Raw genomic sequence first — 22,282 nt, 5'->3', positions numbered from 1 at the left:
TGATGTCAAGGCTCCCAGAGTCAGTGACCGCCCTTGTCCTTGGAAAAGAAAGGCCAGGGTTTATGCAGAACTAAATGGTTTAAAAAGGTTTAATTGATAGTGTGAACAGGCTGGTTTGTAGAAAAGCTTACATGGCACTCGGAGGAATAGTCCCACATTAGTTCCTGGTAAAAAGAGAAATAACTGAACAAAGTATTTGTGTAAGTAATAATTTTAAATTTTCTAACTAATAGCTGGAAGCATGTGTGTGCTGAGCACTGAGCTCTGTGCTGCAGGTGAAAGTGTAAATTCTTTGTAAAAGCACTGTATTGATCTTAGGAGAGCACAGTGAGCTGTGCTGTTTTCACTGTTTTAGTGAGAGCTCATTTAGATGTTTAATATTTCTGAGTTTTATATAAATATTCTTTGTTAGTATGTGCCAAAAGAGACTTTTCTCCAAAACAAGGAAGGTTATAGAAAAGTCTTCCATATAGAAGATTTTAATTGTTTCAAGTACTGTAAACATGTCCTATGGCTTTGTTTTGGGACAAAGATAAGAAAAGATGCTCCAGATGTATATAAAGATGTACTCCAGGTGTATTTGTAGCCAGCATAACCTAATTAAAGCAAACACAAATGAGTGAATACTGGCAGCCCTGAAAACATTCTGAGGATTTCTGAGTCTGTTGAGGCATTTCAAGTCTACGATACAAGTTAAGTGTCATTTAAAATAACATCCCAGTGTAGCATATCTTTTATGTGCTTTGATAAAATCTGAGAAGCTTCCAAAAGTTACCAAAATCTTAAAGCAGGAAGCGTTGTAAACTGTGAAAAGATCAAACTAGTTGTAGCTTTTGGAAATAGTTTTATAAGGAGATTGTTTTTCTTAAAGCTCTTCTTGGCACATTCAGTCATGTGTTTCATCTGTTAGGCTGTATCCATGACCTGCTGTTTTCCAGTTTGTTTTCATACAGGTAACATTTTGGTAGATTGGTGTACACTTATTTTTTCGTTAAACTAATAGTGAACACAAAGAGAGGAATGCTTGATTCTAGCATGAAGCAAAATGAAAGAGCAATTTTTCCTTGTACAGAAACTTGCTTTTGTGATGTCCAAGGCTGCATTGGTTGAAACACAGGTTCTCTTCAACCCCCAAATCGTTATGAGCATTTTGTCCCTGCCTCATTCTGGAACTGTGTGGCTGACTGGGATTTGTGCCACACAAATCCCATCCAACACAGGTCTTTGATCTTGTTATTAGAACAGCAAAGCTGGAGAAGAGACATTTTGTTTTGTAATTTTTGTACTCCATAAACCACAGATTTGCTACATAGTATGGAAAAGATGCGAAGTAACACGTAGGATGCGTGTCTGCACACCAGTACTGGGGGTTTGTGTACATACCACCTCTCTTGGCCAGAAGAGTGTGTGACAATCTTGTGACAACATTGCTGCTGTAGTTGGCTATGCATTTTGAAGCTCAGCCCGTGGTTAAGAAATGGGCATTACTGCCATAGATGGTAAGCGTGTAAAAGCACTAAGGAATTGGTCATGTGTTCCTTCTCTGTACAGTGGGAGAAATGATAAGAGGATGATAAAATAAGAAGCTGAATACTTTGCTATGACTTTCATTCTTCCTTTTGAAAAGTGTGTTTGATTGACAAATGTGATCAGTTATGGTTGAATTGGAAAAAAATCTGAGAAATAATAAGCATAATACTAGTTACATACATGGATCTCAGAGAGATTTGTGGTGGCTGTCTTAAAATTGGAAATTGGCTCTATTATACAACAGTGGATCCTTCATAAAGCAACTTTTATGAGCCCTTCTAACCTTGCTGTAAATTAAGCTTGCATTAAGTCGTTACTCTTACCTAGGTGGAGTCAAATTCTAGATGGTGAAAGTAAATAATAATGATTATGACAAACAGTATGAATTTGTAATCTCGTGTTGCCTCTTTTTCCTCTACATTTGATCATGGTAATTTACTTACAAATTAGCTGAGGGAAAGAAATTTTTTGCTTTTTCCTATCCTTCACTTTTAAAAAAATGTTTTCTCTTTGCCTGCTACTTCTGGGGGGAAAAAAAGTAATTGTCGTAGTGTTTAGAAACTTTTAGAGAGTTTCTAAAAGATTATAATAAAAAAAAATCCTACCAAATCCTTTGCTGCTCTATATGGTTTAGGCAGTGTGGCTGTAGGAGTACCAGGATGTTTAACACTAAGGTATAGATTATGATTAGTAATTTCACAGCTGTGATAAAAGCAGTATATGCTGTAATAATTGATCCTGCTCAGGGAAAATTAACTTATTTTCCAGAGATGTGCTTATTTGCCCGTTATAGACTTCTCTTAGATGTTGTTTTCTACAAATCAGAGTTCTATGCAAAATTTCAGATGGACGAGGATCTGGTTTAGCCTGCGTGTTTATCATTTACTGCAACTATAAAGTGGGTCCTGCAGAAGTGCTTTGACCTTCTGCACGAATCCAAGGCTTAAACTTGTTTCCAACCTTCCTGTTAGGTTCTTCGAGTGGAGTCGTTCACTGTGCTCAGGAGTGACATTGCTGGGAAATGGTCTCCTCTATTTATGCACAGGATGGGCACTGCAGAGCACAGAGAAGTGCAGCAGGAGATAATACATGCTGCCTCACTAATAACTTCAGGCTATTTGCTCTCTGTGCTGCCTCCGTTCGGGGCCTCTCTGGAATAAAGTGCCAACAGCGTGGTTTTTTATGATGCGAATGTATGTTAACTGGAGACTGATATCACTTCACTGTCCACTTGAGATTTATCTCACCGAGGACCAGAGGCTAAACTTGAACAAAGATTTGAGCAGTAAAATTCTAATGTTTTCAATTTGTTTAGTTCCTCTGCTATTTGGATATGAGCTCACAGTGCAGCACTGCTGCAAAGATAGAGAATACCACCCTAGGGGTGTATATATAGAGCTATCTCTTGTAAGACAAATAATAAGGCCTTGGGCAATATGACATGTTACAATATAATTTTGGGCACCTTATTATAAAGCAGGACATCGGGAAGTTATTGGACAGCAAAAAATGTTCCGTAGCTGAGAACATGACTAAGAAACTACTGATTGAACTTGATCTGGAGAGAGGGCAAGTGTCTGAGAAGTCTGTGCAAAGGCTGCTTATCATAGTAGCAGCTGAAATTTTTCTATTGAAGTTGTACAATAATAACTAATAGCAACCAGCTAAGGGAGATAGAAACTCCTATCAATGGCCCTATTTTAGGATTCATGTTCCAAGATAGGTACTTCTTGTTGTCTAGTGTCTCTTAATACTGTGGCAGGATCGTTTGCAGAGCTCTCATGCATTGCTACATTTTTAATAAACTGTACCACTCTGAGGGGGGAAAATAAAGAAAACAGCTTGTGTGAAAAAAACAGTTAAATGTTTATTAATAATCAGGTAAAAATAGAAAATATTTTGGAAACTTAAATAAGTATATTTTTACTGGCATGCCATTACTTGATTTTTTTCTGATCAGAAAGAAATTATTAATAATGAAATAAGTCCATACATAGTGAAATAAATTATGCAAGTGGAACAGCATCATTAAGAGAATGTGTGTAAAATCTGTTTTGTTAGGAACTTCTGCTAAGGTTATGGATAAGAAATAAATTCTTGAATGACCAGATTAGAGGTGTATAAACTGAATCTAACTGTATTTATCAGTAATAGATAAATATCAGCATAAATAAAGATTGCTTGTGAGGGCAATAGGATGAAAGATAGCATAGCAGGAGCATACCAAATATACTGTGGGGAATGTGAAATGCATGCTCAAATTCGTAACTGGAAATAATACGGGAACAGGATAGGATTCAGGATGAAAGCTTTTTAATACCAGATCAGTAAGTCTATTAGTTTCTGTGAAAGCATTTGTGTAGGTTACAAGCTCCAAGTTAAAGAGGAGTAAATTATAAACAAGAACCTAGAAATGCTCATCAAATGTAGTTTTCCCAAAAAAGGTTATTTTGTTTCAAGGGCTAAGTCAACCACTGGTTAAGAAAAATTAGGAGATATTCTCAAGAAGATATTTTCATTTCTTATGGTTTGCAGCTAGCCATTTTCAGAGCTGAGATCTCAGACTAGAATGGACAAACATCTGTTCTCTGTATGTTATTTTTTTGTTTCTACTGCTTGTGGTGCACTCATGAGTACTTCTCACACCCTTGGGTCTTTACTTTCCCTACAGACATGTTAATGTAGTCCCCCTGTCTTGCATTTGCTCTAGCTAAGAGTCTGCAGAGAGATGACAAACATTCTCAAAATCCCTTTCTTTTGCAGGTTTTTATTTTTCTCCATCCAGCGTCACTGGCTGTCTGCCATGCCTGTGCCACATAGCTGGGTCTGCAAATCAGATCTGTGATAAACTCACTGGCCAATGTAGTTGCCAAGATGCCTCTGTGACAGGACAGACATGTGAACGTTGCAAAGAACTTTATTTTGGATTTGACTCTGTCACAGGGAGGTGAGTGTTTATTTTTACAGGTCACTTATAACCCCCTTGTTACATTTTCCCCATTGCACCCTCAAGCGTTTATTGACAATGGAAAGATGTGTTCTAGTTACCTTAATCCTTCTATGAGTTCCTGTGTGCACTCTGATTTACATGTGATACATTGTCACATCATTATGTGATACACAATCCTCTGTGCCCCCATGAGCTGAAGGAAATAGAAATTTTGCCACGGATTTAAGTAGTAACAGCATGGAAAGTCTATTAGGCTAAGTTATGCAATTTGTTAATTGTTTCCCTATGTTTTCTCTGCACCTTCAGTAAGATGTGTTGTTTTCTGAGGTGTTAAACATTGACTATTGCAATGCAGGTAATTTGCCATTCTTACAACTATTGAAGATTGAAGGAAGATTTAGTGGGGGGCAGTGGGAAGAGAAAGGGAAACCTACAGATATCCCTTACTTCCCAAATTTATTTTTGTAACAGTGGTACAAATATTCACTGCACCTTTACTCTTAAAAATTTGGTTTTTTGAGCAGTGCATTCTTTTTCAACATTTTGTTATGTGCCACAGGGTAAGCTGTATTTCTAGTGTAGCCTGGAGTCTTTAGGTACATTGAAATTATATGGATTCCCTGGATTATAAGGGGAAAATGTATCTGTGTAGTGCACTGTTATTTCAACTATTGCTCTGTCTTTTTTTTCCAGGATCATTTTTCTTGCTTAGTCCTCACAATCTCAATTTCCTTTTAATATATTGTCCAGAAAGAGTGCACAGCTCTTATACTATTATCTTTTCATGCAGACTGATGGTGTTAAATAGTTTTATTTGGTATTTTTGCCTTTTAATAAACCAAACCCACATACCACAGACAAAAGCAAAATCTGTACAACATTCCCCTCCCTCTTCTCTCCTCTAGCTAGTATGGGGTAGACATGCTTTTAGGCAGTGATTAACAGTGTCATCCTGAATATATTTGACATTATTCTGCAGATTTTTCACTTTAAGTTTTATGTTACTGTCATTCATTAGGAGATTTTAAAAATTATTTTTTACTGTTTTGGGTCACGGAGGCATCAGCTAATAGCCATAAAGTAATATGTAGGAATAAAGACTTCCTATTTTCATTTCCTGTCATTTCTAATGGTGAGAAATGAAGTATGTGTAATATTAAAGTTCCCTTTGAAATATATTTTCCTTATCAGTGATACTTTTTTTTTTTAGTTACTTGGAATAGATTCTATGCTCACCCCTCAGTTTTAGCACATTTGTGCTAAGCAATAGCTTTTTTTGAGGTGGATATTGGCTTTCAAATACCTGCATTTTAACCTGTCTTTTGAAATTCAGAATGTGGAAATATAAATTATCTACATCCAGATCTTGTCGTAAAGATAAAAAAGTATTTAGAGTTCTGGAATTTGAATCTGAGTTGACTTTAATGCCTTAATACTACTTAATCCTCCTGGCAGTATTGAAGACTACTTTGGTCATACATTAACATGGTTAACTTATGTTGCATTTTCTTGGCTCCCTTTTCGTTGTTGTCTTCTTGGATGATGTACCTCTGTTCCTTAGGCAGAAACATTTATCCACTGAAAGTGATAATGCAGGTCTTTATTTGTTCATCTATTTTATTCCATTTCTTTAACTGTTAATATCTTCATAAAAAGAGTAATATGCTTTTTCTTTCTCCATAAAGTTGCCAGATCATTTAACCCAGCTGTGTTCCAAGTGTCTTTTAAGGGCAGAAGAGGAAGGATGTGAGCTATCTGTAGTGCCAAAGAAATGTCTGTCTTTGCACAGTAGCACAGAAGAAGCGAAAGTTGTAATACACAGAGATTGTGAGGCTTTAGAATTCTCCCACTCTGCATGTATACGTGAGCTGATTTATTTTGTTGTGTTTTCGAGATAAAACAAGAACTCCATATTCTTTAATGCATTTCAGGTTATGAAGCAGGAAAAATTTCATGGCAATTAACAGATCAAAAATGCTGAGTGTTTGCAGCAGTCTGAGCAGATCTGTAATGGTTGTGAGCATCTGTACACATTTGAAATGCTTTACCTCTGTATTGTTTACTATAATGAACTGGTCAATGAACATCACAAATTGTTTATCTATTTATATATATATCTTGACAGATTACTGTTTATGAAATCCATTTAGCAAGTGAGGTTTTCCCATAAGGATGAAAAATGAAGATTTTAAACAGATTGCTGGAGAGGCTTTAACTGCACCTAGAGAGTCAATGTAATAAAGGTTTCTCTATATTAATATTACAAAAACCATTTATCCTCAGAAAATCAATATCACAATTCATCTTGGCTTGACATTTCTCTTTCCATGTTTTGAAAGTCTGTTTTCCTTGATTATATATAATTCTGTTTTAATAAAACTCAAATATGTTTGACTTCAGAGTACCTTGAAAAAGTTGCATTTGGAAAGAATACTGCGAATATTTCTCACATGACTAAAAGTTACTTATCTTTTAAAGGAATTGGATATTTTTTTGGAAATTCTTAATTGACTGAATCCTTAATCCTGACTGAAAAGCATGAACTATGCCTACCGACAAATCCAGTTCTAGTTTTTTTGCAGTTTTAGAACATGATGCATGTGATTACACAGAAATGATGTGTAGTCCCATGGAACAGAGTATGGTGAAATATCTGCTGTTATTTGCAGGATCAGGAGCCTCATTCAGTATAGGTGGAGGTAGGGAGACTACACTTTTCCTAAAAGAAAAATGCTACAAGCAGAAAGGAATAGCCCCACTCCGGGCTAGAGAACTGTCACTGTGACTGTAGGGGTATTGAGTTTGATTGTCATGTGTGAATGATAAACAAAACTAGAATAATCAGGAGACCCTTATGAATAAAAGGTGCAATAATATACAGAAAAAATAAGTGAAGCTTGTCTTTCTCTCTTTCTCTGTTTATCTATCAAGAAACTTTTGTCAACATCCCCCCCAATATATAATCAGCATGTAATGAAAAGATGAAATTTGAATAAATACTGTTTTACTGAGCAAATAATTACTTTTTTTTTTTTTTTTTTTTTTTTTTTTTTTTGTAAATAAACTAGGGTTTTAGTTAAAATACTCTAAACAAAACTTCTATTTAAAGGGGGATTTGGATGCACTGTCTGTAGATGAAAAGACTTTTGAAAAGGTGCCCTTTTCTCTTGACTGTAAAAGATAGCAAACTACAGTATAGTGGTTTCCAAGAGAGAATGTATTTTATTTATTCTCAAAAGGATATTAGTCCATAAAACAAATTTGCAGCTTATTTTGCAGCTTTAGCTTTTATCAGCCTTTTTAAGGGTGTTGAATGATTCCCCAGGAGATCACACAGCACGAGCTGCTGTGGACTAAAGGAACTCTAATACAGGGAGCTCTGCGATAGGCAGAAAATGTATGTGAAGAGTTTCCTTAAGCTTGTTTAAAAATCTGTCACATTTAATGCCTATTTCACTGATTAGTGACCTGAATTTTAGTGTCCTAATGTGAAAATAGTGTCCACCTTTCCCTTCTCTCTCCCTGCCTTAAAAAGCTGATGCCTAAACCATAATTGAACTCACCTTTTTTTTCTGCTTTCGTGAAGATAGTAGGAAATACAGACCAAGTTGTGATGGTTATGGTGGGGAAGATGGCAAAGTAACTATATTTCCTTGGGTTTGGTGAAATTGGCCAAGGAAAGACCAGCCAAATATAAACTGACTATTGTTTAGTCTTAGGGTTAGCAGAATAAAGGGGACATAGCATGACTGCTGTGGACTTCTCTGGTACTTCTTCTTTTTGCTGCTTCATCACCTTGGGACCTGGCATCTGGAGTAATTAAAAATTCCCTTGAGGCTGATGTTGCTTTTGCCTGAGAATTGGAGTTTTCCAGTGCAGGACAAGGGGAGGGAAGTGAAGACTTGCCAATATGTTTTACCTGCTATGTAGCTTCCCACATGTTTCCCAGACCATGTGTTTTTCAGAGTCTTAGTCTTCAGCAAGTAAAATATAGTGAAAGTAGAATCTAAAGTATGAAGTTTTATTTGCCACTGTTGACTTTGTTATGAGTAATAATGGCAGTCTGTATTGCAAGGGGTAGCATTACAATATTTGTAGTCATTTGCTTTGCTTAATTTGTGAGAAGTTGAAACTCTTTGAATATTTGTACAATCTGACATCAGTATCCATACTATAAATGAGTGTCAGTGAGGAAATAGTGTATCTGGGGAAGAGTAAGTTGATCACAAGGGGTTTCACATGCAAAAGCCAAAGCATAAATTAATCCTGAAAATATTCTACTGCTGCCAGAGAGATTTACTGAATTGAGGTGTGGCATTTGTGTGATACCAGTGCTTTTAATGTTTTTGTTCTTTTTCATTTAAGAATAACTTACTTGCACATTTGATTAATTATTCAATTATTATTATATTAATTATTTCAAATTTTGTCCTTTAGGCTGCAAAGAATTTGTGCTTTCTGTTGCAATATTTGTATTTCTGCTGTTTTGTTTTCTGTCGCTGTTTTAATCTGAGGTTTTTTTTTCTCCCAGTTTTGGTCACTATTCATTCTCCTTTATTCATATATGTTATTCTTTTCAACCTGAAGTTGCTTTTGTGGGCAAGAAATTATTAATTGATGTTTTTTTTCCAACTAAAGCCTAGTTTTCCCTCAGGTAGAAGTTGCCTATATTGTGCAGAAACCTCTTCAGCTGGTTGCATATGTATCACTGAACTCTGTTGCTCTCAAGAAAGGTTGCCTGAGTAAGGATGCAGGATTGAGTGCATAATGTGGATATTACCAAACATTATTATCCAGTTTGTGTATGGATCAATATATATAAAAGCTCTTTAATTCTAAGCCATTTTAATATAAATTAGAATATTATTCTGGCAGTGAAATATTTATTTTTATAGTGGGCACCTTTTTTGTAAGTTGTTTTAATCAGACTAATAGATTTTCTGCTCTGTTTCAGGCTACTGAGCTGTTTATGATGTTTTAATTATGTTGCCCAAGAATCTTTTAAACAAAACCCTACTGTGCTTAACTGAAGTGTTGATGTGTGTTGATGACTTCCTTGATTTGTTTTTGTTTATAGATGTCAGCACTGTAATTGTCATCCTGCAGGAGCCATTAGTGGGACTTGTCATCTTGTTACTGGACAGTGTGTTTGTAAACAATTTGTAACTGGCTTGAAATGTGACAACTGTGTTCCCGACGCCAGTAATTTGGATGTCCACAACCTCTTTGGCTGCAGTAAAAGTAAGTGGATGTTAGGTCTTAAAAGCATGTCTTTCAAATTAAACTTTTTAATTGATTTAGTGAGTATTGAATTAGGTCAGCTGTAATAAAACTGGGGTTTATTCCCTCCCCACCCCCAAATATAAGGTCACTGAAGTTCCATTGATTTGTACTGTATCTTAGAATTGTTTTCTAGAGAGATGTAGAGGGAATCCTTTATGTCATACACGTTAGGATTGTAGTTTAATCCGGGGGAGAAGTGACAACTCATAGTTTCCTTGCACATTTTCTTCGTGGTGACTACTCCAGTGTTCACCTTTTAGTCACATGAATACCACAGCATTTGTACAACTTACAGCTTAGCCACCTTTCCTGCCACTGACAGGAGCCAGGACGTCTGCCTTTAGAAGGTCTGGAGAACAGAAGGTCTGTTGAAAACCTACTCCTGGTGATTAATTCCAAGTGTTCTCCTCAGTGCAATGTAGCTTTGTCTTCCTGGGATGCTTTTTCAATTGCTTTGGGAAAATATGTGATGTGTTGTAACAGAGCGTCATAAATTGGCATGTATGAGATGGGGCCTATATTGAGAGTCAGATCATGAATTCTACTGAAAAAAATTGCAATGGAACATCAGGATATGAAGATCACCAGCACAGAGTCTCCAAGCTTGCAGAGTTTTTAAAGAAAAAATGGCGAAAGTATATGCCATGAGAAAATTGGAGTACTTAAGTTGCCTTTGGGTCAATGTTCAGACATGGGTTTTGAGGGCATCATGCTATGCAATGCCAAAGCTTGCCCAAGGAGCTCAGCTACTCTGGAAAAGCTGTACTACATTCTGGTGGCACCCTTACTGCCATACACAGTTAACAGCCCAGCCTTGGAAGTCCTGTAAAAAATGGGTGAGGAGCTCTGCAGATGCTAACTGGACATTTCTGTCAGCAGGCCTAATTAATAATGGCCACACTGGTCATACTGTGACAGTTAGCTCAGGTGGCCGTGTGTAATGCAACAACAGGGTTAGAAGTTCCCAGATTATCTCTGGAATATGTTTCTGGATCTTCTTTCAACAAAATATTTCTTTGTGTGTTCTCATGGGTATTTATATGATATTCATAACTGTGATATGTGAAAACCATAGATTTGCAAGCAGAGATGTAAAAGTGTGTACAGGTAGAGGCAGCTCTCACTTTGATATCAGTTTGTATTTCACAGTAAATCAGTTTAAATTTCAAATAATATGCACTGTAGAATGCACAACATTATAAATGGATGTCATAAAGAGACTGATTTCCAAAGACAAATTTTTTAACTTTCCTCAAAGTTTGGAAGTATTTAAATAGTTTTGCTTTGTTTTTCCCTGTATTCTTCTGTAGAAGGCATAGTATCTATTTTTCGTTCAAGCAGTTGATTGGCTTGTTGTTTCTTTAAAAACTGTAAGATGTTTCAATTGAATGTGAAATAATAATAATACATGGCACTTTTATGATGCTGTTCATCTTTGAAGTGCTTTACAAACATAAGCCAACCTACTCATTTGTGTTGGGGTACACATTGGATAAAGGTCAATAGCAATTCAACTATAAAATTGATTAATAATAGTATGACAGAGAAATAATATAATAGATTTTAGTTAGATTAAAGTACATTAGGCAGTATTCTAAATGACAAGCGGAGTCCTCTTCTGGACACAGAGGATATAGCAATTGAAGTATTTTGGTTATTCATGCCAAAATATTTCAACTTGTTGCACACATATGGAGCTTTTCCTGGCTTGGCATTTGTAGTTATTTTCATTGCAGAACAGTATTTTGTTGACACGTTCATTACTGGTATAAGTCTTTGCCAAGTGAAGCAAATGTAAGTTGATCTCACGGCCCAAATAGTGTTCTTTAAGGAAAAAGAACTTTTTCCTTAGCAATTTTTTTTACTTAGCAGTATCTTAGGTGCTGCACAAAAATATTCAATGAAGTTTTTTGCTTACATATTTAAAATTCAGGCCAGTAAACCTATGGAAGCAATATGCAATAGTGTGAGACTGCCAGCGGAGAATGAAGATGATGCTGGTAAATTTCTGTGATTCCTCAGGTCTTTTAAGTATGTATTACATGGAGAGAAAATCTTTCAAATACCAAAGTGATTTAGAAGCACTTGTTTCCTCTGGTTCACAAACTTTACTCCTGTAGACACTTTAACATACATTCACTTAGTAAGTGAGAAGAACTCAAAAGCTCCAGATTGGCAGAAAAACAACCTATGCTTTCTAAGGGAAGATGATGATTATGTTCAGTTCAATCCAATGAATTCTAGAATTATTTTGTGCTATTTCTTGGCTGAGAGACTGCAGGAGAAGCAGGGCTTTTCATTATATTACTCTAAATAGAGAGCTTCACCTCACTTTCTACATTTGTATTAAAAACTTGTATAAAGTATGGCCCACTGATTTTGGCATAAGTCTCTACATCTATCACTTGTCTGGCTTGAGGTCCTCATAACATTTTCTTTCTGCAACTTCATTCTTTGCTTTTCTCTCCTGTTAACTTGGCTGAACAGATTTTAGCAATTAACTTCTGGTGATAGTAAGCAAATATCCACATTATGAAGAAGATAAAAGTTTATAAAAAGAAGATAATAAAATCCATGGTTCTAATCTTGATGTTTTCATATAATACTTAATGTAGGAGAGGAAAGTTAATTGAGTGGTTCTGAATCCGGCTCATGGTAGCTTACTCCATGTGCTGATTTCTGTGCTGCCCTGGGCTGTTCTCATTCCTTGAGCAAAATGTTTTCATCTAGATCCACACTCCCTTGGTGGAAAGGATGGGGAAATGGCACAGTTTGCCTTTGATAGCAGTTACTATCTGCCAAAACAGACCCATCTTGTTTTGTGCCTGGTGTATGGTGTAAGGAGGGACAGAGGGTAGGGCTCTCCTCAGTGTGACTGGATTCCTGGAGGTCCTACAGCAAACTGTGAACTCATGCTGTGACATGAATAATATCATAAATATAGAATCATGGAATCCTCTAGGTTGGAAAGGACCTTTGAGATAATTGAGTCCATCCATCAAAACACATGTTTATGTAAACATGTGTGTATATATGTATAAAAGTTTAATTTCTGAGTATTAGCTGTTACATTAAGAAGGACCATGATCATACATTTGGATTAAAAAACAGGCATAGGGGGGATTTTGAATGCTCTTTCTTAAAATGTGAGGCATTTGACTTTTGAACTTCAAGTTTGTTTTTCTCTTTATTGATACAGGCAATTAAGCAGCACATATTTCAAAGTTAATGGAGGTGGTAACAGAGTTGTATTTTTGCAAATAAGCATGTCAAGCTGTTTTCTTAAAGTACCATACCTTAGATACCTTACTGTCATGGGTTTCAATTTCATTGGAAACAAATGGAAGTGAATTGCCTAAATAAACTTCAAAATTTTGCCCTTTATGTTTTTGTGATTTTATTATATTAAGGAAACTTATTTTTACACTTCAGTGAAATCTGGACTTAGTTGGACTTTTCATTTGTATTTTACTTGAGAAATTTTTGCCTGGTCTATGCTAAAATGGAATGAATCCTCTGAAAAAATAAATCCTTATTGAACTAGAAACTTGAATAAAGTGACCATATAAATAGGTTCTCATTTTCTAGAGGTCTTGAAATACATTTAAAAAAATACACAACCCACCTGTTTGGAAAACACTTGCTTTATTTTGGCGTGGAAAGGGAGATTTAGTTTATTCATCACTTGTTTAAATATATACACTTTTTTCATGGATAAAAAGCTTTGTTGGAAAGCATTTGAATGGAGTAGTTTAGTCTATTAGTGTCTTGCCCTGATGACTGTGCATTTCATCAAAAAGGTTTTTAGAGTGAAGAATGCTTAGCAGTTTCTATGCATTTTTCTTTAAATTTGTGTGATTACTGATTACATTAATTTTTACATCCTCAGTTCTTGTGTATGTTTTAGCTCCTTTACAGCAACCACCTCCTACAGGAGAAGTTCTCAATTCCTCTGTTATCAATCTTTCATGGAGTTCCCCTGACTCTCCAAATTCTAACAGGCTTATTTACCAGCTGTATAGGGATGAGGAAGAAATTTATACAACTGAAGACTATCATCCTTACAGTAAGTAAGATGACAAAGATTTTGTACTTGTGTGTGTATATATCTATATCTATGTGTGGTGTTTCTTAGCTATTTCTCACTCCTGTCATTATCATTCTGTTTGAATGTTTTGAGTACGTTATCCTCTTTCCCTTTAATGAGTTACTGTTCTGTGTTATTAATTTTGCTTGAAAGGAATAATTAGTCTAAAATCTGGCAAACAGAATCACCCAAAATGGCTGATAATTATTTTACTTTTTAATCGGAAAAAATTTAAAATTGACTTACCGAAAGTATTTATTGAAAATATACCCAGCTGCCAAAACCTGAGAGTCAAAGTGACAGATAAAGAACTTGGGTGAACAGAAGAGGCCATAATGTGTTTAAACTTCTTTTTTCATCTTCTTGGTTTTAAACTGTTAACAGATAGGAAAGCTTTTTGTGGCCTCTAACTTTTAGCACCTTCTGTTAAGCTATCAGTGTAGCTCCTGATTTGTCTTTAGCAGCACCACTTCTCTCATGTTGAGGCTTGCCAAGAGATCCTCAGAAGGCAGTCCTAAAGGATTCGACACTCCGTCCAAACTGGAAAGGCCATTTTGTGCTAATATTGATCCATTTATCAAAAAAAAGGAGATGGATTTGGATACTGTTTTTATGTATACATGGCACACAAGTGTTTTTATTGAGAGGATGGGTGTGATTTAATGCCTCTAAGGTTTGACCTCTGTTCTAGGAGCCTCTTCAGTTTGTTGCAGTTTCTTACCAATGCAGCATTAATGTTGTGTCTCTCTAATTGTGGATGTGTACCCTGGAGGGAAGAAAAAAAAAATTTTTTTTCAATGGAATCCCCGATCCTTTGGAATGCACCTCACATTTCTACATTTTGGTTCATGCTTCAGTTACAGTTCATTACTATGTGGCTTATATTGTGAATTTGGGCACTCTTCTGTGCATACTGTGGAAAAGATACGTGATCTTATGTAAGCATGGGATTGAATGATTGAGAGAAAAAAATGTAAAAAAAATTTAGAGAATTAATAGAGAATATTTGAACTCCTTAGATTGGTTTAAAGGCCTAACTTTAGTAAAAATCTGAATTGATTTCAAAATAAAAAAGATGATATTTCATTGTTATAAATCTATTTAGTAATGTACTTGAAACAGTGCATTGTTGAGGATGTTATTATCTACCTACATACTTTGTAGAAAGCAAGAAAATTCTGGACCTACTTAACTGGATAATGAGACATCAACATGTTTCTATTTAACAAAACATTATCTTCTTAAAACCAGTTTTGGTTTCAAAAGACATTTTTGACATTTCCTGGAAATTCCCCTAATTAGTGATATGAAATCATCTGCTGGTGTTTGGATATCAAAAATATGTTGTTAATGCTGACAGAACTTTTCTGAATTTGTAATGTTTATGAGCTAAGAGTACAACTGGATTAACATTATCTTATATCTAAATGAGAGTTTTATAGAAACACTGAACTTCACAAGGAAAATTAAGAATAATCAGCATGGTGACGTGGATGGTAGTATTGCAGAATGCCCAATTAAAACAGTGTTTTCCTAACTGCTCTGAAAAGCCTCAGGTTTCCCAGAGCAGTCTTGGTCTTGAGGATAAAATTAACCACTTGCTCTAAAAGGTGAAAAAAAACCCAAAGTTACTGACAATTTTAACTCCAAATCGAGTTTTTTTTTCTAATTACATAGAAATGTAATTAAATATGAAATCATAAGCTCATTAAGGATGGAAAAGACCTCTAAGATCAGAAGTCAAATTATTAACCCAGCAATGCCATGTCCTCTCTAAGCCATACCCCAAGTGCTACATTTTTTTTTTAATACTTCCAGACATCTTGAGTCTACCACACTGCCAGACAGCTCATTCCGAAGCCTCACCACCCTTTCCATGAAGAAATATTTTATAATATCTAATCTCCTAATACCAAATACTCAACCTCCTCTAGCACAATTTGAGAAATTTCCTCTCATCCTGAGAGAAGAGCCTGATCCTCAGGCTACAACCTCCTTTCAGGAAGTTGTAGGGAGTGATAAGGTCTTTCTTGAGCCTCCTTTTCTCCAGACCAAACAACTCCAACTCCCTCAGCAGTTCCTCATAGGACTTGTGCTCCAGAGTCTTCTCCAGCTCTGTTGCCCTTCTCTGGACATGCTCCAGCACCTCAATGCCTTTCTTGTAGTGGGGACCCAGAACTGAACACAGGATTTGAGGTGGGACCTCCCCAGTGCCAAGTGCAGGGGGGAGATGCTGCTGCATCTTCTGCCTGCTCACCACTAACTAACACACAGGAAGGTCTCAGCAGCCTCTGTTCAGCTGGCAGAGTTGTTCCCGGGCCCAGCCTGAAGTACCATGGTTTGCAAGGCCTGAAGATGACATAATGTGGTCTCATTATTGCTGGGCTCCAGTGATAATGTTGTGACTGCTATAAGGAGTAGAAGTGCTGTAAGCAGTTACTGGGCTGACTCTGCTGCTTTTGTGCTGCAATATCAAAGGTTGAATATCTAGTAATACTCTGAGTTTTGTGGTACTTTTCTTTAAGTTGTATTCAGGGCTGACTTGCCAGTCTGGGTGTACCGAGAGGATGTAGAAATAGCTTCATCCACTTTATTTGCTTTGCAAAATTTTATGAGTATCTGTGCTCTGACACATAATATATTTCTCAATGTTAACTATTTCTTAAGGCAAAAGAATGTATGGTGTTACGGTTGTACATAAATTCACACTGTGCTGTGATGACTAAGATGTATAACTGCATCTGGGATATGCACAGGAGCTGTTAATCGCCATTGGTACTAAAGAGACGCTAAAAAAGCTACTAACTAAGAATAATGGGAAGTAGGGGTAAGGAAGATAAATATAACCTTTGTATATACCTTTGTAATAATTATTTGCACTTTTGTTTCACTTCTTATCCAAGATCAGATGCTTTTCAAATTAGGTATTAAATGTTAGGAGTAGGAGTGAGGGAGTGAAAGCACATGAAGTTGAAATGTTTGGTCTAATGCCATCAAACTGATCAAAAACAGAGGTCTGAAAGTTTGCACAATGCTTTGGCTTCTTTTTCTAAATTATATTCACTAATATTGATGCTGATTTACATTTGAAGTAATTATTTTGAAGAAAAAGAGGAATGAGAAGATAATTGTATTAATCTTAATGATTAAAGCAGGATCTAGAAGTTCAGTGGAAAAATAATTTGCCTAATGATGCTAATGCGCAGTGGAAGGTAATAAAGGATCAAGGGGACCATTTTTTCCTGTGCTAAAAAAACCTGAGAAGCTGCAGTGTTTATAATCTCAAGAAGAGCGTGTGAACAAGCATAAATATGTCTTGGATTAGAGCTGGACAGACTTTAGGTATAGCAATTGAGATTATTTTTAATGTCTTAGACTGATACAGTTTTCTTCTCACCTGTTTGTTCCAGGTGTTCAGACCTTCACTGATACCATGTTAGCTCCATATACCTTCTACTCCTATTATATCCAAGCCAGCAACGTTCATGGTTTTACAAAAAGTGACTCAGTGACATACAGAACAAAATCTGGGACACCTATAGGAAGTCTGGATTTAAATCCTGTCTTTCCTGTTAGTCACCACTCTGTTTTACTTTACTGGACAAGCGTCTCCAATGACTCTGGGCCCATAGAGAAATACATTTTGACTTGTACTAGCTCGGTTGATCTGCAGCCTTGCGGTCAGTATGAAGGCTTAAAGACTTCAGCAATTATTTGGAATCTCATTCCATTTACAAAGTATGTTTTTTCTGCGCAAGCTTGCACTAGTGGAGGCTGCTTAAAGAGCCAGCCAGTAACAGTAGTTACTGCACAGGCTCCTCCAGAAGGGCTACACCCACCGACTGTAGAAACCATCAGCTCTACGGAACTGGCTGTGGAATGGTCACCACCTGAGAAACCAAATGGTAGGATATTGTGTTTACTTTTGTCAAAGTCTTTGCAAGGTAAAAGCAGCATTTCCTCAAATCTCATTAGAATATCCTTGTCCATGTGCCATACACTGAGAAACGAAGTAAGGCATTTTCCTAATTTGCCTATTTGCCATTAAGTTTATCCCCAGAGTCTGTGTTTTGTTCTTCTGGAGTTCAAAAATCCACTGACTTTTGGGTCCAGGATTTAGCACTCAGTGGCATCTGCTGCAGCAAAAATCCCATTTATAATCAAACATTTACAGTAAAATTAATTTTTTCCTAATTTGCCAGATTGCTTAGTTCAGACAGATGTGGTAGTATTGCCTGACAAAAAATAAATAAGCAGATAACAGTCATGGAAAAAATTCTTAGAATTAACAGAGAAGTCTGTTTTTGAAACCATCCGTCATGTGCAGTAGCCAATTTTATTACCAGTATAACTTTGTTAGGGATTAGGTGATTGCCAAGAGTTGCTGGTCTAACTTGTGTAATAATATTTTAGGTTTTTGAAACTGAGAACACAGCTGTTGTAGGATACTTCTGTGATACCACAGAATTTATTGGTAAAACTGTCTTTTAACAATGGAGTTTTGTGAACTCGCACTAATGTGCACAAGTATTTGTGCATGTGAAAACAAACATTTTTATCTCTTCCCAGAATGGGCATCTGTCTGTGGGGAGCTCAGCTTTCACTTTCAGAGTCTCATTTTCCAACTATTTCCAGACTGGACAGTAAGAATGCCCTCACAAGAATAATTGTGTACTTAGAGGGGTAGTTTTTACAATGCAGGTCATGATATTTGCTGTTGGCGCCTCAACCTGTGTCATACACTCTTCACAGTCCATAGCCATGACATGCATCTAATGGCCAGCATGAGCAGATTTAAGCAGTGTTCTCATATTTGCCTCCATGTCTGGTCAGATTTCCTGGTCTCTCCAAAGACAAAGAGAAAAGCTCTTCCTCCCAAGCAATCAATCTAGTTTAGTGCATGAATACAGACCCAAATACATAAATTTTATGGCAGTTTTCTCCTATCTTTGCAAGAAATCTCTGGTCAGATTTCTTATGATCTTAAACTAATTTCATGATCCAACCTAAATCACGTGTTCCTTCATATTACAACACTGTTTTTTTTTTTTACCCCAGAGTGGTGAGGCCTTCCTGTGTACATAATAAGTTTGCATTGATATAAAACTGATGAGCATGTATTTCCTATCCACTAATATGTTTTAAAATGTTGGCATTTGAATTATTAAAATGTCGCTCAAAAGTTCTCTTCACTTTGTCTTAAAAAAAAAGTTTGCATTATAGTAGAAATCCAGATATCTTTTAAATTCACTGACTTTTCTGACCTTTTTCTCTAGGCATAATTATAAGATATGAACTTTACATGAGGAAAAAATTAAAATCAGCTGGGAACTTTCTTCATCCTGAAATTCGTATTTTCCAAAGCAGTGGATGGCTCAGTCCTCAGCCAGTTGTGGAATCTCAGAATGAAAATGCCTTGGCTCCACCACAGACCAGTACCACAGTAGTTAATCTGGAACCATTCACAGAGTATGAATTTTATGTGCTAGCAGTAAACATGGCAGGTAGCATATCTTCAGATTGGATATCAGGACGAACAGGAGAGGCTGGTAAGCACTGGTTTGAATTTATTTGGTAGAAATGAAAGGAAAATGTAGATTAGCATGTATTCTTAACTTTTGATATAAGTGTCTAGTTAGTGGTTAACCAGGGAAAAATTCACAATTTTAGCTAATTAGAGATAGGTCAGATTATCTCACAACTGAGCATGATAAGCAAAAGAATTTTCTTCACTATAATATCATGTTATGGTATGATAGTATGAGGAAAATAATTCATGTCAATTAACCCGAAATTTAAACTACAAGATTAAAAAATATACCAAGCAGTGTTTTAATTTGAAGACATTGAGAGGATTACCTTTTCAGGAATATAGTGCATGAAACTTCTGCTGAGACCCCATTAGTGAGAGATACCTCTATTCAAATTAAGTTTCAAATGAGACCATATGCCAAAGTCAATAGCATGGATTTTATTTAACAATAAATGTGATGTGTAGAGATAGAAAGAGAAAAAAAAAAAAAGTGGTGAGAGAGTGTGATCAACAGAAGATAGTTACCATCCATGGATCCAGCAGTGTCTTGTTGGTCCTTCTTCACTCTGGTCTTCTCAGTGGTGATTCTGAGGTCACTCAAAATTTTTCACAAATTATACATTTTAGCAAATAAAGGAACTAGTGCTCATTGGTTGCACAGTTCTCTTATTCTATTGGTTGAATGATTCCCTTGCTTCTAATGCTAATTATTCCACATGCTCAGTGTTTCTCTTTTTTTTAGTCAGTGGGTTTCTTGGGTTGATGGGCTGTGAGTCGGTGGTTATGATCTCCCGCTCTGGAATTACTTTTACCCAGTCAGAGCTGATTTCAGGACAGTTGCCAAGTTGGCTTTTGTTGTGGTCTATAAATCTTGCATTCTTTGTGTCTACTATCAGTGATATGTTCTTCTTCCCAAGGCTTTTTGACCTCCTGCTGGGTCTGAGATAACATCTGGAAATAGTACTATCTTTGTCTTATCTCAAGTTCTTGCTATGGTGGCTTATCTTCCAGTCCAGGTTCCAGGTATTCAGAAAAGCATATTCAGGGTAGCTTTAGTGGTTCTTGGTGTTTGCAAAAACCATCTGTCCCATGACTTGGGATGATCTTTGTTTGACTGGTGATTAGTGTGTGAGCAGTTGCTTCTGTGCCACACAGTTTGCTGAAGTGGGACTTTTTTGTCTGGGCACGTTTGAGCACAATGAGCAAAGCAGATCTTGCATGCATCAGGCCTGGAGTTAACCCCATCCTGTTGCTTCTTTCAGTGCCTATCTCATGGCAAAGTCTTTTGTGTTTGACAGCCAGCTGTGCTTTAACTCCTTACAACTCTTTGTGTGTTTTTATGGAGGCCAAGTGTCATAATATGTCCCGTTTTTATCAAAGGGTAACCAGTTCACTACCTCTCATATTACGACCCTTCTCTTCAAATTTTCTAAAGGGTATTGCCACTTGACATATTATTTGAAATATCAGCAATTTATGTCAATGCTATCAGTAGAAATCTATGGTTTTCTTTCTGATAGAGCCCATGATTAACATTTAAACATCTCTCTTCCGTTACTTAAGCTGTTGTTTGGTATTAGCTTGAAAATCATGTCCTCAGTCATTTGCTCCAGTAAAACAGCAGCCTAAACTATTTCCTCCTTCAAAATGAGCAATTTTGCTTATCTGTTCCTACATACTATATGTTATAAAAGTGTTAAATTGTATTTGGGGAGAGGTCCATTAGTGCAGTTGTTTGTACATAGCACAAGTGCTGTGAGTTGGTATCCTATTATTACAGAGGAATCAGGTGGGGATTTAACTGCAGTGCAAACAATCCTTTAACAGATTTACTATGGAAGACAGGGGAACTGTTTTGTGAGAAGTGAGAGACATGTTAATTTCAAACTAGCCTAGCAAACTGAATCGCTTTTAAGATGCTGAAGTATTGAACACTTTTTGCTTTTATCAGTTTTTTCCCATGTTGCATGAAGTTTTTCTTCAAGGCCTTTTCATTTGTATGTACTTTGCTACCTGCTACAGGGGATAGGACTGTAGTGTTGATTAGTATTTGAAGACACAGGCAGAGTTTTAATCTGCATTCACAGCCAGAGTAGAAAATAGGAGAATGATGAGTGAAGTACTTACCAAAATAAGGTGAAAATTCCAGCTAGACTGGAAAATAAGGTTAAAAAGGGAAAAGAAATGATTGTCTGAAATGGTGTTTTACAAGTACAATGAGGAAGCTTGCATTATGCATATTGCTCATTTATTTTATGAATATTATTAATTTAACTTTATTTCAGCCCCAGTTTTCATGCCATATCCATCAGTATTCCCTCTTTCACCATATTCCCTTAATGTGTCATGGGAAAAACCTGAAGATAATGTATCAAGAGGAGAAGTGATGGGGTATAGCATCAGTTTGATAACTGAACAAAGGTCTTTGCCACCATTTTCCCAGGTATTATCGTTAGTTACATTACATTTTTCCTAACTGTTTTCCTAACTGTTCCTACATTAGTTATTACCTAACTGATAATAATAAAATTGATAAAACCTGATGTCCTCTGAGCTGTTGTGATGAATTTTTTCCCCTGGTTTGTTGTGTATTCTCTGATGTAACTTTTCCACCTACAGGTTTGATGTAATGTTATATACTACTTCTGCATTTTAAGTTGTCTTTCTGATCTGACTTGTTTTCAGTAGCAGCTGAGATCTAAAATTAAAGGAGGGATGAATTTGTGCAACAAAATTTAAATTACCTTGACAATTGTATATACTGTTTCTGTATTGTTGCTGTATTTGCTAATATGCCTATGGTTATATTATGTTGTAGATATCTACATTTCCTTTAGGAAGATACTTGTCTGGATGAGTTTTTGAAGTGGGAAAACCTAAAATACTGGAAAGAAACAGA

At 36.3% G+C, this 22,282-nt stretch overlaps 1 protein-coding gene across 1 annotated transcript in view; it reads left to right on the top strand.

Annotated features, from left to right (window-relative positions):
- USH2A (usherin) overlaps positions 1-22,282 on the top strand; it is a 377,078-nt gene that overhangs the window by 67,384 nt on the left and 287,412 nt on the right. The window contains exons 14-19 of the mRNA XM_066316187.1: positions 4,294-4,477; positions 9,558-9,721; positions 13,671-13,829; positions 17,261-17,755; positions 19,127-19,399; positions 21,669-21,826. Coding sequence (XP_066172284.1) covers positions 4,294-4,477; positions 9,558-9,721; positions 13,671-13,829; positions 17,261-17,755; positions 19,127-19,399; positions 21,669-21,826 — 1,433 coding nt within the window. The remainder of the gene's footprint in view (positions 1-4,293; positions 4,478-9,557; positions 9,722-13,670; positions 13,830-17,260; positions 17,756-19,126; positions 19,400-21,668; positions 21,827-22,282) is intronic.

The sequence above is a fragment of the Sylvia atricapilla genome, chromosome 3, assembly GCF_009819655.1.
Source record: "Sylvia atricapilla isolate bSylAtr1 chromosome 3, bSylAtr1.pri, whole genome shotgun sequence".
Taxonomy (NCBI): Eukaryota; Metazoa; Chordata; class Aves; order Passeriformes; family Sylviidae; genus Sylvia; species Sylvia atricapilla.
This window is presented reverse-complemented; position numbering and strand designations above follow the sequence as displayed.